This window comes from Vollenhovia emeryi, unplaced genomic scaffold, assembly GCF_000949405.1.
Source record: "Vollenhovia emeryi isolate VEMERY1.0 unplaced genomic scaffold, V.emery_V1.0 DF939120.1, whole genome shotgun sequence".
NCBI lineage: Eukaryota > Metazoa > Arthropoda > Insecta > Hymenoptera > Formicidae > Vollenhovia > Vollenhovia emeryi.
Window position 1 is genome coordinate 2,681,262 of NW_011967246.1, and position 17,507 is coordinate 2,698,768.

Genomic DNA, 17,507 nt, shown 5'->3' on the forward strand with positions numbered 1-17,507 from the left:
CGGAACCGAAATGTAAAAAGATCTCTCTTCATCGAGGATCGATGCATGGACTTATCGGACGTTCGCGCGGGCCCAAGAATTGCTACTCACGCGCGAGTGGACTGATCCCTCGGCAAATAGCATCAGAAACATTTCCTCCTGAAAATATCTACGGGGTATCTGCTCCCCCCCCCCCCCACCCCAAGCCCGTCCTCGCTCTCCTCTCGACAATTTGACTCACAGAATTCCCTCGGCGACTTTGAAAACATCCAATCGCGCCGTACCAAAGGTTGGAAGTCCGGTGTCCTCCCGTCGAGCTTCACCCCAAACGACTTTACAATGAACACCGACCCGAAGGGGTAAAGCAGTGGTATAAGCGACTCGTTGAAAGTCCGATGGACCAACAAGAACGGGCCAAAGTGTCGAAAGGGACGGACAGAGACAGAAAGAGAGGAGAGAGAGAGCGAGAGAGAGAGAGAGAGAGAGAGAGAGAGAGAGAGAGGGAGAGAGAGAGAGAGGGGGTGGAAAGAGTGTGAAAATCGTCGTGTGAATAGTATTAGGAAGTAAAGCGACGCATGGTGGTGTGTGAAACGAACGGTCTACGGTGCGAAGGACAAAGGAGATAGGAGGGAAATAAAGATTTTATCCGGGGCAGCCACGGGATATCGGAGATTCTCGAAAAAATTGCGGGAAGCAAGAGTCGTCGCGATTACAAATTCGTTCGGTTCGACCATTGAAAAAAAACTATAGAGCACGGATTCGCGGGATTTACATGGGTGAAATTTTATTTTTTATACGTAGTGGGAATCCCTTCGGATACCCGACTCTCTTCGGGGGAAGAGCCGGGTTATGCGGTGCCGGGATAACCCGCTAAAACCACTGCGATGGCCTTCCCTGCGATGTGGGAGATACGGTGGCACGACACTAGGGATCCCTCGCCGACAAGTGATCCTTGAATCCTGGACGCAGTTACCATTGCGTCGCGAATTTTCGGAATAGGTATCCAGCGTGAGTTATCCTGCGCGGGGAGGACATAATGAGAAGGAGAGGGAACACGGAATCACTCTTCTCTCCGCTAGATGACTTACCGTCAGTTGACTTCCGTCAACTGATGTTGACTTCACGCGCTACCGTGAGGACAAAACTTCAGGACGAGCGGTGGTGAATGAAAAACTTGTTCAAAGTGAGAGTGTGTGTGCGCACGACAAGGCGATTCCTCGGTACGAGAGATCTATCGGACGTTTGATAATTACGAGAAGGTGGTTCGGTCGAGTTAAGAGGGAGTAAATCGGTAAACGCCTCGAGCGCGGTGTCGGATCGTCCGATTTCGTACAAAATCGGATATTTCGCGAAGGACTCGTCAGTGTATCCCGCAGTGTCGCATAAATGCGGATCTGAGTCCCAGTAAAGGACTCCGAGCGGAAAGATTATTTGTGCATCCTCCGGTTCATCGGAGTCGCGCGTTTTGATCGCCATCACTAGCAAAACCACCACCACCACTCTTCGTGCACCACCACCAATAGGTCGGGCACGAGCAGCGCCAGTGGCTTCGTAGCAACCACCACTACCGTCGCCGCCACCACCACCACCACTGTCGCCGCCGCTGCCGCCGCCGTCAACCTCCTCTACCCGTGTAGCCGGCGGCGGTTCACGGTAGTGTCCTCGAACACGGCATGCACGTATCGTGCTGCGAAAGTTTTACGAGTCTCGCGGTGCGCCAAACGAGAAACGTGTTCGTGTGCCGACGTCGGCGTCGGCGTCGCCGTCGGGACGTGTGAGGAACGGGACAACGTCTGGCGAGTTCCTCCCCGAAAGAATCCGCTCCCTCCTAGGCTCGGCTTACGCACCGCAGCGCGTGTGTGTGGGGAAACAGGTTCTTAACGCACGCATTACTCCATTTCCGTCAGCGGGATTTTACCCGCGCAATCCCGGGGCCCCGGCTGCCCGGGTTTCGGAAGGAACGCCACTCCATCTTTTCGCCACCGTCGTTCTTATTACAAGCCTCCCTCGTATAAATCTTGGCTCAGTTTCGTACGTCATGTCGTTCCTCGGATTTGTTGGCGTACGCTGTGTTGCGGGTGAATGCGAAAGCCTTCGAATTCGAATCGATATGTTTACGTTCACCGCAAAGAGTGCGCGCGAAACCATTTCCGCGTGCTGTTTCGACGAAAACAAATACCGAAATCATCTCAAGTGGAGCAGTTACGATCGTTAGTGGATAGTGAACAACAGTTCGTTTTATTCGCAATTGTCGCAAAAGGCGAGGGTAAACTTCGTCCTTGTACGACGGTAACGATATCTTTAAACCGATCGATGTTATCAGCTTTTAAGTTAGAGATTGTCTGTGCGGACGAGCGACGCAGCTCGCTAGTAGAAAATATCGGATTACAGTAAACTGAGGAGTACAGACAGGCGTAAATAACTGGGGAAACTTGGAGAGCACGGGACGCCAACATAGATTTTTTGAAAACTTTGAAACTGCCGCGCCGCTTTGAGGAGTTAGATCTGTGCGTTTCTGCCGAACGAGTGCAGCTAGTACTAGTTCAGCTGAGCTGTACCAGCTGCACTAGTGTTAGCTGAAAGGAATAGCGCTGAGATATCGATAGTTCTCTTGTGTGAACCGGACGTGCGAAATGACTAAAAAAAGACTTCGTTTGTTCTCCTCAGCGGTGAAACGCACGAATCGGAGAAATGAACGAGTGAAAAGTAAACGGAATGTCGAGGGGGAGGAAATAGAATAGAAGACAATCTTTATTTATTAAACGCTTCGGGACTAGTCCCCTAAAGCGTTAGACAAGCTGCACAGAAAAAATAATTACGAGTGAGAGTGAGCTTTTGTACCCTCCTCTATAAAAAAAAAAGTCATGAAACGCCCAAAGTGCGTTCTCGATCGCGCGGTACTGTCGCAGCTTTTCCGCGATGCCGATTAGCCGTTGCGAGTCTCGCAGGCCGAAGTGTGTCGCATTTGCTAGATGACGTGACAAAAGTTTTATATTAATTTATATAAATTGTTGTAACCGTCACACTCATGGTTTATATAAAGAATTATAGAAAATTATATATCAAATTGTAATCAAGAAATAAGTAAGAAAAGCAGTGAAGGCGCGCGCGTTAGCGCATTATAGGGTAAGCGAACCTATTTCGGAACACTTTAATTTTTCTCCTGTTAGCTGTCACGTAATGTCAAATTTTGATGCTGGTGATAAAGAGCATCATAAATAAAGTTTATGATGTGGAGAAAAGAGCAGTAGATATAGAAATTAATTAATAACAGCATATTTTTGTTATTGGGTGTCATGACAGCGCGCTTCTGAGTGGGATAAGTTACGGCAATTACAGTAATTTCATATTTTTCTTATATTACTTGCTCGTTCACTTATGTTTTGGACTTAAACAACAGTTAAAGGTTCAGGGAAGATAATCGTTGCTTAATTGAATTATTAAACTATGTTGTTGCGAAATGCGGCTGTATGTGAAAACTGACAATTGTAGGCTGAGGTTAGGCAGTTTGCGCTTGATGTAAAATTGAATGATTCATTATTTTATAATTATGCATTGATTCTAGCAGCTAAAATATCTATCTAAAAGGCAATTTATTATAGTTTCCTGAAATATTACTTCAAATTCTATTTTTTTGTAAATAGTCCAAAATGCATGTCTCTTTCACAAACTTTTTCATTTCTTGTAAATTTATCCTGCTTTAAACTACTTGTATTTTTTTTAAATTAAACAGACGCGTTCTTATCACAATTTCTTAACAACCGCTTAGAAAAATTATTTAAAAAATTATTTTTTAAGAATTATTTTTAATTATCAAGTTGGTTTAAAATTGGGAGCTTCTGCCATTTAAAAACAAAGTCTTCTTCAAATATATGTTTATGCCTAATTAATAGTTAAAGGGTGACTCCTTAACTAGCGTGTATCAGATTTATTTTAGAAGACTTTATGTAAAAGATACAGCAAGTTTTTTAAAAAGTGTTCTGAAATAGGTTCGCTTACCCTACGCAACGCAAAAATATTTTAGTTTCCAAATAGCGCCTCAAAGAGCGAACACATTTTAATAATCCGAAACAAAAAATGTACCAATATCAGTGGCAGGTTTGTCGATCTAACTTGACTTCTCATATTTCAAATCAATGCTTATTTAATCAACTGAAATCTCCAGCCGACGTTCCCAATCGCATCCTTCGTCTCGGAAGCGTCGCGAGCTCTCGAATCGTTTGATCAATAAGACTCGCGTATTCGCGTTACACATTTCGCACTTAATTGTTGCCGCGAGAGATATTCATTTTTATTTAAAAAAAGGGGGAAAAACAAGCGCGAGGCCTCGTGGTAGTCGTCGGATCGCCGTCTATTTAACCGCATATTTTTTTTTACGCAGCAACTCTTTTTCCGAAGCCTGTGCGTGGGCTCGGACGTCGTTGCGCGCATTAATCCGTGGTTTAGCGAACCAATTTAAATATCAGCGTCGCGCTCGACGCAATTTTATATCATTTCCGATATCGCGCGCCTGTGTGGGTGGGTTAACGCTGCGAAAGCCCTCCTGCCGCCCTGCCTGCGCTGCCCTCCTCGCCCCGATACTCCCAGTCGCCGTTGCCCCCGCGTAGCCTTCGTCCGTCCCCCTACCCTTACACGAACCGTTACGCATCTACACCAGATATGCGTGTTTTACGATGCGTGTCGTCGCGTACTCCATCGTCTTCTTCGTCCTCGTCGTCATCGTCGTCGTCGCCGTCGTGCTTCTCGTCACCGCCGTTTGTAAACGAGCGTGTGACCAGCTCTCGTACGCGCGATGCTCGTAACGTCGTCACGACGTACTTTGCGGTATCTCGTAGGAGAAAGAAAGAAGGAAAGTAAGAGAGAAAGAGCGCGCGCGCGCGCATGCGCATGTGCACTCACGCAGTCCATACAGGGTGGCACGTCCTCATTTTTTTAAGTATCCGACCGACATTGACGTCGCCGTGACGGCGGCATCCTCCTTTCCATCGCCCCCCGGAATAGGGTCGGTTTAAAGGTCGCCGAAACATCTCTTTTGCTGAAACCTGGGCGATCCTTCCAGGTTCTCCCGGTCGTCGCGCCGGTCCGCGTCCTTTTTCTTCCGCTGCCGGGAGACGGCGCGGCGAACAGCCGGGACACCCGGTACGTGCATACGAAGAGCCCGCAGCCGGCCGGCCGGCGAACGTGCGTGCGTTGTGGCGCGCGCGAATCAGTGCGCGGCCGAATGCGTCGCGTATGCGTGCGCGACCGTCAAACACATTTTGCGACCGCGACCGCGGTTTTTTTTTTCGCCGTCCCTCTCCTCCCCCGCGAAAAGGACGAGATCGGAAGACGTGGAAGAGGCCGCGCCGCGGATTCAACGGTACCGTACGCAAAATCGTACAGCAACAAGTGACCTCGACGTCGGTTGGCAACCGGGTGGACGCGACTAGAAGTGCCGGTCCTCCCACCCCCGTGTGTTATAGCCCGCCTTGCCCGCTTCGGCCGCCCGCTTCGGCCGCCCGACTCGATGGCAGCGCGCGGCTTCTTTGTTTCCGCGATGCATCCATTAGAACGGGAGCCGCGGACCGCGGTTGCGAGAACCGGTGAAACACCTTGAGGACGAAGGGAGGCAGGAGGATCCGTTTGGTCCCGCTAGGTGTGTGTCGCGAGGAGATCGAGCCCGGTAAAAATAATTACGCGGAAGCGTCCCTCTCTTCTCTCTTGCCGCCTGACCCCGTTTACTCCGATTCGGGCGTCATGAGGGCCGAGCGCCAGCGCGTGTAGTGAAAACTAGGGACCCGTAAAAACTGCCCTCCGACACGGGGCGTCGCGTAGTCTCCGTCTTAGCGGTAGATCCCGAAAAATCGTTCAAGTGCGAGGGCGCGATAGACGGCCAGTGGAAGGCCTAGACTGCCCGCGTGCGAGCGCAAGCGGTGCCCGTTCTCCACCGTCCGGGAACGCGCGTCGCGGTCAATATAGCGATGTCCTATTGTCACCCCGCGCTGTCTGTCATCGGTGTTCACAACAGCACCGTAAACAGTCGTCATTAGCCGTCCGCGACGCTCGGGGAATCGGACGAGCCGAGATCTAATAATAAACGCATCTCCTTCCGTCCGTTTCCGTCGCTCCAGGGAGTTCCGCTCCAGCCGAGGCTCGGGAAAAGGAAGAGGGCAAAAATGAGCGCCGCTCGCGCTCTCGGCGGCCGCGAGCAAAAAAAAAGGGGGGGGAGCTTCGGGTACACTTTCGCCGACCTCGCGCGCGAGCCGGCCGAGCTCTTCGGCTCTCTCGCGACAAAGGCCGCTTGATTCAAGGTCCCACGGATGTGCACGCGCACACGTACCAGCCTCTTCGTGTACAGACGCGCGGCCCGTTCGTCCGCGGCGTCCGCGGCGTCCGCGTTGCATCGAGGACGCTGTCGGGATGAAGTTTCTTCTACGATATCTTTTATTTATTTTTTTGTTCTTCATCGTCGACGATTAAGTCTCAAACGCGTTGAATCGTTGTCGATGAGATCGTTTGTCTTCGAACGAGCGCGAAAGAGTTGAAATTCTTCAAGATTTCCCCAACTCGCTCGGTCTCTTTCTCTCGAGATCGATCATTCGTTGATCGAAGGGTCATACATTATTCTCTGTAGCACAGCGACGTCCCGATTTTTTTCGCGGGACGAGAACGCTTGGCGATTGTCTGAATTCTCCAAAAATTTCACAAATCGAACTTATGTACGCCAGAGGTACAATGTCTTTCCTTTCCTCGCGCGTTAATCCGCTTTCTCGCGATGGCATCGCGCTAATTTCGGCATTACGCCGCGGCAAAAATGGCGCGCGAACCGTTTTACCCCTTTTTCTGGCCGATACGCGGCAAACAGCACGACACGCGCTTGTGTTCTCCAGTTCGCAGCTAACGGCAGGAGTATCGTGCCATGAAACTTTTGCTGTTTGCGCCCAACGTGTCAGTAACTTCAAGGGTCCGATAAACGTCTTTGTCTTGTATTCTTCACACTACGAGTTACCGCAGCTTATCGTACGCTTCGCAAAGGGAACCCTGAAGCGTAGGGTCTGCAAGTTTAAAATTGCCCGGCGCATTTTGGAAACATTCCTTCGGTGACGCGCGAAAAGGCCGAATCCCTCGCGTCGATTCGATGGAATGTCATCGGAAATTATTTAACTTCGCGAATCGACGAGCAAGTGCGATTTTTCTCGGCGACGTTTGCGTTAGCGACGCACGGCTAATATTAATTCCAAGCGTGTGGAATCTCCGGGTCTCTATGGCAGCTGGTTTATATGCGCTTCTCGGAATTTGCGTCCTGCGCTTCGCCGCGGACGAAAGAATCAGCAAACGACTCGTTCTCTGCCGCGACTATACGTAGTGTCCCAAAAAAGGTGTCCCTCAATGCCTACATTCTCTTCTCGGAGGGATTTCATATCTTCTTCGTGAAAACCCACACCCAAAGCGTTTATTACAACATACTGATTCTGTACATTTCACTGTTGCAGAGAGAAAGAGAGAGAGAGAGAGAGAGAGAGAGAGAGAGAGAGAGAGAGAGAGAGAATTGAAAGTTTAACATTTATTCTTTTTCGAAACAAAATGTACTACCAAATAATATTTTTCATCCTCATACCTTATGCTATTTACTTCGGAGCGGAAATCGATGAATTGTAATTTTGAACTCGAGCAGTTCATTAATTGGGCCCTAAATCGATATTTCGTGCTAGGAAACGAAGCGATCATTTAGTGATAGAAATCCAAGGATCGACGCACATTCTTTTAAATCACCCTATATGTAGCGGGCGACGGTGAGATTGAATTTTTGTGCATGCACCTACAGTCGATTCGACGAAAGTGCAACCGGAGATACAGAACTAACGGGTGTCGCATTATTTTTACGCGCACGGCAAGAAATTGAGAATTAAATTTTGTTACTTTTATGTCCATTGCGTTTGCCACAAAGTCGCTTTTATCCTCCGCTTTTATCCATGCAGTGGTCTCAAATTAAGTGTATTCAATTATTCACAAACTTTGGAGAAACAATCGAATCCTTTATCTTTCAACTTCCAAGATATTTTTATTGTACAACCACCGTTTTCTTCTCATTGGGTTTACGGAAAAGGCAACTGTCTTAAATCTATCTTTATCTCGCAACTTGGCTTGCACAAAGTTATCGTTCGGAACAAAGAATAATATGCTACTATCCAGAATTTATGCGCGCACTATCGGCACGAGATTCGCGACCTTTAAAGACTAAAGTTCGCGATATTCAGTGTAGACCAAGATTTATGGACATTAGCAAAGTTCAATTGCTGAGACGAGTAAACCCTCTAAAGGGTCCTCTTAGAAAACTCACTCAACTATCCAATTATTAAGATCTACATAAATAGTGTGTATTAATTATAGATTCATGATCAGATTGGATAAAATAGAATTTCATACGTCCGCATAAGCGTGCATATTAATTGCAAGAACGACTCAACGAAAGCTGAACTGTAAATTACAAAAAGTTAAAGAACAAACAATTTTAGTTTGTCGTAATAAACAAAATTTAATTCGAAATAAAGTTTTAATTTTTCGTGTTTATTAATGTGCACGTATAATATCTGTCTGTGTATATGTGTGCGTGTGTGCGTACGCGCGTGCAAAGTAAACGGTATCACTTGCGTGCAGCGCAAAATAGTGGAAGCATCTGCGCAAGGTCAAGCCGCGAGCGAAAGTGCTGGCCAAACGACAGTGCAAGTTTCCAGCGATAGCGAAAGCACCGGGCGGTCACAGCTGTAAAGCTATTAGAGTTTGAGGGCTGAACACGGGACGGCGGGGCGGGGGATGGAAAAGCAACCGCTATAGCGGGAGCAATCACCGCCTATATATCTGCGTGCTCTGCGAAAGCCATGTTACGCGCAGGTTACCTGGGTCGTCTACGGGGTAGAGGGACGATCCTATTTTCTAGCCAACCCTTCCGTCTGTAGAATCGGAACGAGTTCCGCGGCTGTACCGATGCAATGACCCTCCGTAATTTTTATCTGGTTCAAATGTCCTCACTCTTTTGTTCATATTAAAAATTATACGTCTAAGATTAAATTGTACGTGAATAACGAGTCCGTGCTGTTTTCGCCACCCTGTGGCAGAATTCGTGTCGTACGCATTATGGTGTGCGTGCGTGCGTGTGAGTGAGCGAGCGAGCGAGCGAGTGAGTGACTGACTGACTGTGTGTGTGTGTGTGTGTGTAAGAGAGAGAGAGAGAGAGAGAGAGAGAGGGGCAGAGAGAAAAGCGGGTGGAGACGGCTAGGAGAAAGAGGAGCAGCGAGAAAACGAGAGAATAAACATCGATCGATATTTCGCGGAGGGCTAGCAGCCCGATTTTAACGACGGCGACGAAACTCTCGCGACTTATTGTTATACCCTGCGTCTATTCTAACACTTTAAATATTAATTTCTGAAAGACAGATCCATTACGTTCGAGAATGAAATTGATGAAACTTTTTCTTTTTCACTTTCTAATTTTTTTTCAAATTATTTGCGAAATTCTCGAGTTCGCCAAACCGGTCTTTGTCATCGATGATTAACACGTTCGTCTTTTCTGTCTTCGATCGAGTTGCTCCACTCGGAATGATGCGAGTTCAAAGCCATCGGCGGTCTTCTAAACAACGTGAATGAAACGGCTAGGCGCAACGTACGCGAGTATCAAAGCGAACGTACGAGTTGGTGTGCGAATACCAACGTAATAGTAGCCTTGGCTTAGCGATGGTCACGTTATAAGCAACGTCTGTGACACATTCTCGCATAGTCTCGCGTCACGTGCGCGCTACCGCTCGCGTGATGTATAACGTATTCTCTGATCCGCGCTTGCAGCCCCATTTTTTTTTTTTTCGTTGATTTTTTCCACCCTCGGTATAACGTGCAAGTCGCGCTTTACTGATCAGTTAACGTCGATCGTGCGTTCTATCGTGGCCGGGAGAGATTTTTACTTTTTAATTATGCAGAAACGTCGCAAATATCTGATGGACAAATCTCTATTTTCTGTTTCAGATCGTACAAATCAACCGCCTTCTAACAAGCCACATTAACCTCAAGTGATTTCTATTTTCTTACGAAACGCGAAAGAAATATGTAATTAGTATGTTTATATCGATTTAAAGAAGGAACACACAAAAAAAAGAAGATATCCCAAGAGCTTAGGTTCAGAAGAAGACAAAAGATTAAGAGCTATATTAGCTAATAAGTGTATAAAATATATCTAACTAAAGGAGGAAGACAAGAAACAGATAAAAACAAACAAATAAATAAACAAGTCCGCCAGTGCCAAATTGAGAAAGAAAGCAAGGTGAAAGTGATCATTGTAACAGAGAGAAAGAGAGAGCGAGAGAGTAGAGTAGAATAGAATAAGATTTATTTTGTCTTGGAGTATAAATGAAACAACCTTTTAGGCAAACATACGCAGTGTTATCTACAAATTCTATAAGAATAAACGCGATCGAGTGCAAACGTGCAGCATTTTAAAACAGAAGGAAGAAAGCAAGAGCGACAGAGTAATACAGTGCGAGAGCAGGACCGTAAACCAAAGAATCTACCATTTTTTTTTCTATTAATCATTCATCGAATAACGATAATCTCTCGTCAAGTGAAATAATAGTGAGACACACACACACATACACACACACACACACCGATTTCTTCGTCAGAGCCAGATTAATTAAGCGAGCCGGCATACAATTTTGTAGAGGTTTATAGAAATAGCCATAAAATATAAGTGCATTTTTTAAACTGGACGCGTCACGTGACAGATTTTCGCCAAGCGAAAAGAAGAAGAAGCAGACAAAGGGAGGAATCAACCGGATTCGCTTGAACACTCCCAGAGCAACCGATCTACTTCAGTTCGTAGCCTAAACCTGTTGAGTACAAAACGACACAGAGTTAAAGTTATAGGTAGACAGAAACAAAGAGAAAGGAAAAACGAAGAACGAGAGGACGAGCGTAATATCGAAGACTAGACAATTGCCTGGAAGACTAACGTGCGACCGAAGACACACGGGTCAGTTCCAGACAAGTGTGACTACTCGGGAATCTACATCGCAATAAGGACTTGGGCGAATACCGCGGATGCCAATTCAGGGACGACATTCCGTCATCATCGGGGAAGTCGGACCTTTAGGATCCGATTCGGCAAATTAACGGGAATCTGTCGATCGAGAGAGGCACCAATGTCGCGTACAAGAATTTTGTTGAGTATCCGCTCGAAGAAGACCAGATAATCTCGAGCCTTCGGATTTAAAAGGAACGAGCGAGAGGGACCGCTCGCGCGATCCTCGGGAGGATTCGGAGACAGGACCACCGCTACGTCGGGACGTGAAACTCGCAAGCGAAGTGGAGGAGTTGTTGCGCGATGACGTGGCGAGGAAGATGAGCGCAATCGAGGTGACGAAGGAGGTCGTCGCCACCGAGAGGGTCCCAACGAGCCCTCCGGCGGCGGCAATCACGACCTCACCGGGCACGGTCGGCACTGGCGACCTGACGGCGCGGCACCTGCCGCCCTTCAGCAGCTTCGCCGGCGAGAACACGATGGACACCTCGACGACGTTGACGACGCTCCACGCCCAGGACATTGGGTCGAGCCTTGTGGGCTGGGACTCATACTACACTAGCGAGGGCCTGTCGAGCCGGCTAGTCGATATGTCGACTTTGGTCTCGGCTAGCCAATACAGACCCTGGGAGTCGAAAGGCGGCGGCGGCGTGGACGGACTGCCCAGCTTTGCAAGTCAGTTTACCGCCCCAAGCGAATCTGAACCTCAGCTGACATCGTTGACGCCACTATCACCGGCGTCCATTTCGCACTCGCCGCCGGTTACATCGGCCGTGGGCCTGCCGAGCTTTCACACGCTTGGGACACCGGTTCCGGCACCGCATCGCGGAGCGGTAGGTTACCCGCTGGTGCCGGCGCCAGTACAAGCTCGAGAGGTCCCGTCTCTACAGCAGCAGATGATCGACGAGCGACACATACAGCTCTTGGGCTCCAACTCGATGATCCAGCCGTTCCCGCCGCCGCCACCGCATCACGCGGTGCTGACGGTAGTGAAACCCGAATATCCGCAACTGCACCACGCGAATTTTCAAAACCCGATGTCGACCATGCTGGACTCCTCGCCGACTTCACGGCCGATCGGCATCGACGGCCGTAAAAAGGAGCGCAGAAAAATCCGCGCTGGTTCAATGGAGTCGGAAGATGGTGGCGGTGGCGGCGGTGCTGGCACCGGCAGCGTAGAAAGTTCCGGTCAGGTCGCCGCCGTCTCGTCCACCGCGAATCGCGGCGTGCACCACCTCGGCGGGAGTATGACCGATGGCGACGGTGACGGTGGCCTTGGCGACAAGCCGGCGAAGAAAAAGCGGAAGAGATGCGGGGAGTGCATAGGCTGCCAGCGCAAGGACAATTGCGGAGATTGTGCGCCGTGCAGAAACGACAAGAGCCATCAGATCTGTAAGATGAGGAGATGCGAGAAGCTGACGGAGAAGAAGGTGAGTTAACCCAAAACAAATCGCGTTATCGACATTCATTTAAAATTCTTCCACGTCGTCTGCGAATAACAATATCTTCAAGTTTGATTTGAGAATGGACGACTGATATTGGAATTATGTGTAAGAGAACTGTATAGCCCGTACATATTGTTATACCAACAATATAATGCGAACTTTATTAATATTAGAATACAGTGTGATGACTTGAATCACTTAAAATATATGAATCCTGCACGTGTGCGAGAACGCAAATTACCACACACATCGATCACAGAACAAGAAGTGTAGAGTTACCATAACGCCTTCACATGTGTCAACGGCACACGATACTAGTTTTCCTACTGGATTGCTTATGAGAGCCAATCAGGATTTAGCCTTAAGTCACCCGATCTGAAACTCTGCATCCTGACTGGCTCTCGTACGCAATCCAGTAGGACAGATAGTATCGTGTGCCGTTAGCTTTAGTGTTCCTCTGTAATTGGGCAAATGGAGCGGGGGGGGGGGAGGGAGGGGACAGGGATATTTAAAAATCGCGCATCGACAGTTCTTGTTACGGCCGACAACCCTTATCGGCTGGACACCCTGCACACACATCGGCCATGGAACAAGAAGTGTAGAGTTAGCGCGTTGTGTCGCGCCTTGAGGTACATCCACAAGAAGGATTAAGCCTCATTCGCATACGCCAGTATTTCCTGTATATTCAATAGAACGTTGTTGTTTCCCCAACAGAATAAGACTCGTATTTTTGTCGAGAGCGATTTGCGTTAAACGTTGTTTCAACTGGACAAATAATGGATTGAATTACTCGTCTCGTATTTGCTTACTGAAATCTCGATAGACGTGCGCGATGCGTAACCGTAAAGAGATATAAACGTGCAGATAAAACGCTGTTAGAGACGAGCGTTATATATACATACAGTTTGAACTTGGCCTCGATGCCGGAATATGCCGTGAATCCCTGAGGGAAATACAGAAATACAGATAACCGGAGGTGGTTTATTATTGTAGCGACATTGAATAGGGGGTTGGCGGGTTGACTGGCTGACTGTTCAGCTGCTACCGCACTAGTAGGGATGGCGCGGAACTACCTATAATTCTGCGTTTGATCAGGGCCGATTTGAAATTGCCCATCCCGACAGGTACGTACGATAGCAAACAGGTGATATAAATCTCGCTTTGAATCACAGTAGATCTTTCAAAATGTCCAAATAGCCGCGGCAAACAAAGAGTCGACTCTTTACAGGCGATACGTAAATTCGATCGCGTGCGCAACGTAAACGAGCAATTTGCTGAAAAATCGCCGCTATCTGATTAGCAATCCAAGAACGCGCGGCACATATGTATACGCAGCCGCGGTGATTGTACGGCGAACGTTCGATGCCTCGAGAAGGCGAGGCGCGCAGCAACAACGACTCGTAAAGCGGCCTCGCTTATCGTAGGGCAAGTTCAAGGCTCACCGCGGGTCATAATAATCGCGTATCGAACTTCGTTTCTCGTTCAGAAACAGTCGTTGTTTGCCGGCGACACGCGCACCGAACCTACGTCCCGCCCCGGCGACGCAGCCACAATACAAGTCCGCCGATAACATGCCGCCATTTATCAATTAGCATTTCGTTGATCGACGCACTTGCCGATAGCGCGCTCTAATCTAATCGGCATTTAACGGGACCAAGTGATCGTAAGAATTGTCGTGAATTCCTTATTTCCTGATCGGCCGCACCGGCGCGACAGGACTGAGATTCTCCGGCGGCGTTTTCCAAGTTACGAAATTTCGGATTTTGCCATTTTCCCCAGGTCACGCAATTCCAGACGCTCGATCCTTCTCCTATATCTGCCAGCGTGTCAGATTTCCAAGGACTATTTTTGGTCGACGCTGAAAGTCGGCGCGGGGCCCGAAAGAAAAGGATGATAGATCGCTAGAAGTCGAAGACCGCTGTGTAGGCGCGCCGTCACAACAACCCAGCACCCCCTAGAACTTAACACCCTCTTTTATCCCAGGGGAAGGAACGGCCGTCCCCGCTCTGTCTTTCCTTTTGCCCGCGAGAAAGAACTCTGGCGAGTTCATCGCACACCTGCTGTCGAGAGGCCGTATCCACCCTTCCCTCTGGCTGCCGGTCTGATTTTTATCGCCTTCCTCCTTGTTTTGACCCGATTTCTCATAAACACGATGGATCATTGACCCACCGCATCTTCGGCGCGCCTTCGCACCGCTCTTACTCGCTGCTCTCGGATAACGGATAAGAACACAAAACGATCAACACACCGAAGTTTTCATATCTGCTCCTCTTACACAGTGTCGCGCCTCGGCAAATGCAACGTATACCTACTAGACACACTGCTACCTTCGAGCTGAAAAGCGAGGCAAGTGTTCCGCCATGTCTTGTTGGGTAAATAAAGTAATATGCATGCATCGGTCTGTCAGTAACGTACCGATGCACACATACTACTTTATTTACCTAATAACCGAGTGAGAACACTAATCGTCCCAATCGTCAGTTTTCGAAAATAATTAAGTTTTGGAACTTTATCTTATTGGAGAGATCTGCCAAGTTAACTTATTTGATACGAATTAATACAAATGAATTTTAACACAAAATGTAATACAAAAACAATTAAGTTCCAAAACTTTTAATTATTTTCGAAAACTGACGGGGTGAGACGCGGTTTCGACCCCATTGACGATGATTCAACGCTGATTCGACGTTAGTGTTCTCACTGGTGAGACATGGCGGGTCTCTTGCCTCACTTTTCACCTCGGAAGATAGCAGTCTAAGTTGGAAGCAGAGGACGAGATATTCCGAAAAGATATTCCGCGAATTGTATAGTAAATTAACGGAGCGCGTAAGAACATTTATCATATACACTGCCAACGACTTAAATTTGAGCCGAAAAGTTCGGAGGGAGATCACGCGAGAGCATCAGCTTGCAATAGCCTCGAATATAGCAGTCTAGTGTACAGAGGTCTGTGATATCGTTGCATTTTGCCGCTCGACGATTCAACCCGATAATTTTGCAAACAGACGGAGATCGATGCCCGCGTATATAAGTACTCCGCAGCTGCGAATTGTCTTTCGCGAAGGACGAAAATAAATGCGAGCGGCGGCCACGGTGAAGTGGCGTCTCGGTTCCGGTTTCTCGATAAATCGAAACAACGGAAGCCCGTCAAAGCCAGCGAAAAGGCGAACCAGGAGAACGGGCGGGCGTCGGGCGATGGCAGGAGGGCAGAGAGAAAAAGGGGATCTGTTTCGTGCGCGGACAAGGGTTCGGTTACGTTAACTCGCAGCGCGAAACTCAGCTCGTCCCGGCGAGGCGGCGAGTCCCGCGGAGTGCATTACCAATGCTTTTTGCGTTATTCGCTTAAAGCGATAACCGCACGATAACCGGATACAATTCTCGGCTGCTCAGGGTTATCTGACGGCAGGCCAATCAACCCGTTCGCTCCTCGTCACGGCAAAATAATGCGCCGGGCTCGTGCCGTCGCGGCACGAGCATTAAAAATGACCAAACGCTGCGCATCAGCGTTGTTTCATCTCTTTCTCGGTGTAACGTTTTGGAACGCAATATCGAAAGCGACTGCGTTTATCTCATAATCTCGCTCGATGACGTCGACTGACGCTTATTTTAGTGCGTTCTCAATCATGGAACTTTCAATTAATCATAATCGACGATAAACTTCTCCGTTTAAAGGATGAATAGGAAAGTTAATAAAAAACGGACTCGATAATGAGATGAAACAGTTAATACAGAGTTGATTGAGTTGAAAGAGGCATTGAAACAACGCGGATCTCGCTGCTTGGCGAAACAACGATATTTAATTAATATTGCAAGCTGACACTCTCGCGTGATACTCCCCCCCCCCTCCCCGCGAACTTTTCGGCTCAAATTTAAGTCGTTAGCAGTGTTGTCGCGGAATATCTTTGTGGAATATCCCGCCCTCTTCTTTATTTCTTCGTCCCATTACGCCGTTCCATTTCCTTAGAAAAAATTCTTTCGAGTTTGGTAAATTATTCGCTGTTATCTCCGATGCGGGTATTCACGGCACGATTGAGTTCGTCGACTTGACGATAACGCTCTGGGAACAGAAGGACGAACGCGTGGCGGAGTTATCGTATAGGCCGGGTATAAAAGCGAGCGTTTCTCGCTCGCGAATTTAAATGAACGAAAAGGCGGGCCGCTTCCGAGTCAGCCCGAGAAAATCGACTCCGTCGCGGGGCTCAGGGGCGGTAGGAAGCAGGGAGGAAAACGTAGAAAGGAGCGCGGAGGGGGTGTGAGGGAGGACCTTGAAGCTACGCAGTTCCCGCTAACGGCAGGAGTGTGTTTCTCGAGTCGATATATCGATCCCCACCCCCACTCGTTGTTTCCTGCCGCGGGAAACAGGATTCGTTCTCTTTCTCCCTCTCCCGCAGGATGAGTCACAGCCTCCCCGCGCACACGCAGGCACGCACGTGCGACGAGCGGACGCGAGCGTGCGCGCGCGCGCGCGCGCGCCCGGGCGATCTCGAATTCTCTATGCGTTTCACGCGGGAGGAGACATGGCCGCAGGATATAATATCTGGCTTTTTTTTTCGTTTTCTCCCGAAGCCCGTTCTACTTTCGGTAATGTCTCTCGCTCTCATTTTTTGAAGTTCCGACCAAAATATTTGCTCGCGGCGTAACGGCGATAGTGATGATCGTTGCTCAAGTATTGATTTGAAAGTTATCTCATATTGGACGAATGTGTTACACACATTTGTCAGATAATTCGCGTGATTTCGATTATGGCGTGACGCGAAAACTTAATTCGTCGTCCGTCTCTTCCGGATCTGGTATTCGCAATTTCGACAATTCTTCACGCACACGTGCGAAGGGAGGGGAGAGAAACAGGGATGGCCGGGAGCGAAGGGAAGGTGGAGAATATGGCGGGCAGGAATGCTCTCTTTTTCTTTTCGTCGAGTTTTCGGGCTTTACGCGTTTATAGGAAATTCCCTGCATCTCCCCGAACACCGTCCTCATCGCTGTCATCTTTTCTCTATCTTTCTCTCTCCCCATCTCCTCTCACTCTCCCCCCCCCT

General features: G+C 48.5%; 1 protein-coding gene across 4 annotated transcripts in view; it reads left to right on the forward strand.

Moving 5' to 3' along the window:
• Positions 1 to 488: 488 nt before the first annotated feature.
• Positions 489 to 17,507, forward strand: part of LOC105570560 (methylcytosine dioxygenase TET2) — a 68,212-nt gene continuing 51,193 nt past the window's right edge. For 2 of the 4 annotated variants that reach the window (XM_012027853.1, XM_012027856.1), the window contains exons 1-2: positions 489 to 1,852; positions 9,976 to 12,456. In XM_012027853.1, the coding sequence (XP_011883243.1) occupies positions 11,347 to 12,456 (1,110 nt within the window). In that variant the 5' untranslated portion in view covers positions 489 to 1,852; positions 9,976 to 11,346. Of the gene's footprint in view, positions 1,853 to 5,193; positions 5,642 to 9,975; positions 12,457 to 17,507 lie in introns of those variants that run through there. The other 2 variants (XM_012027855.1, XM_012027854.1) reach the window with 2 other exon arrangements.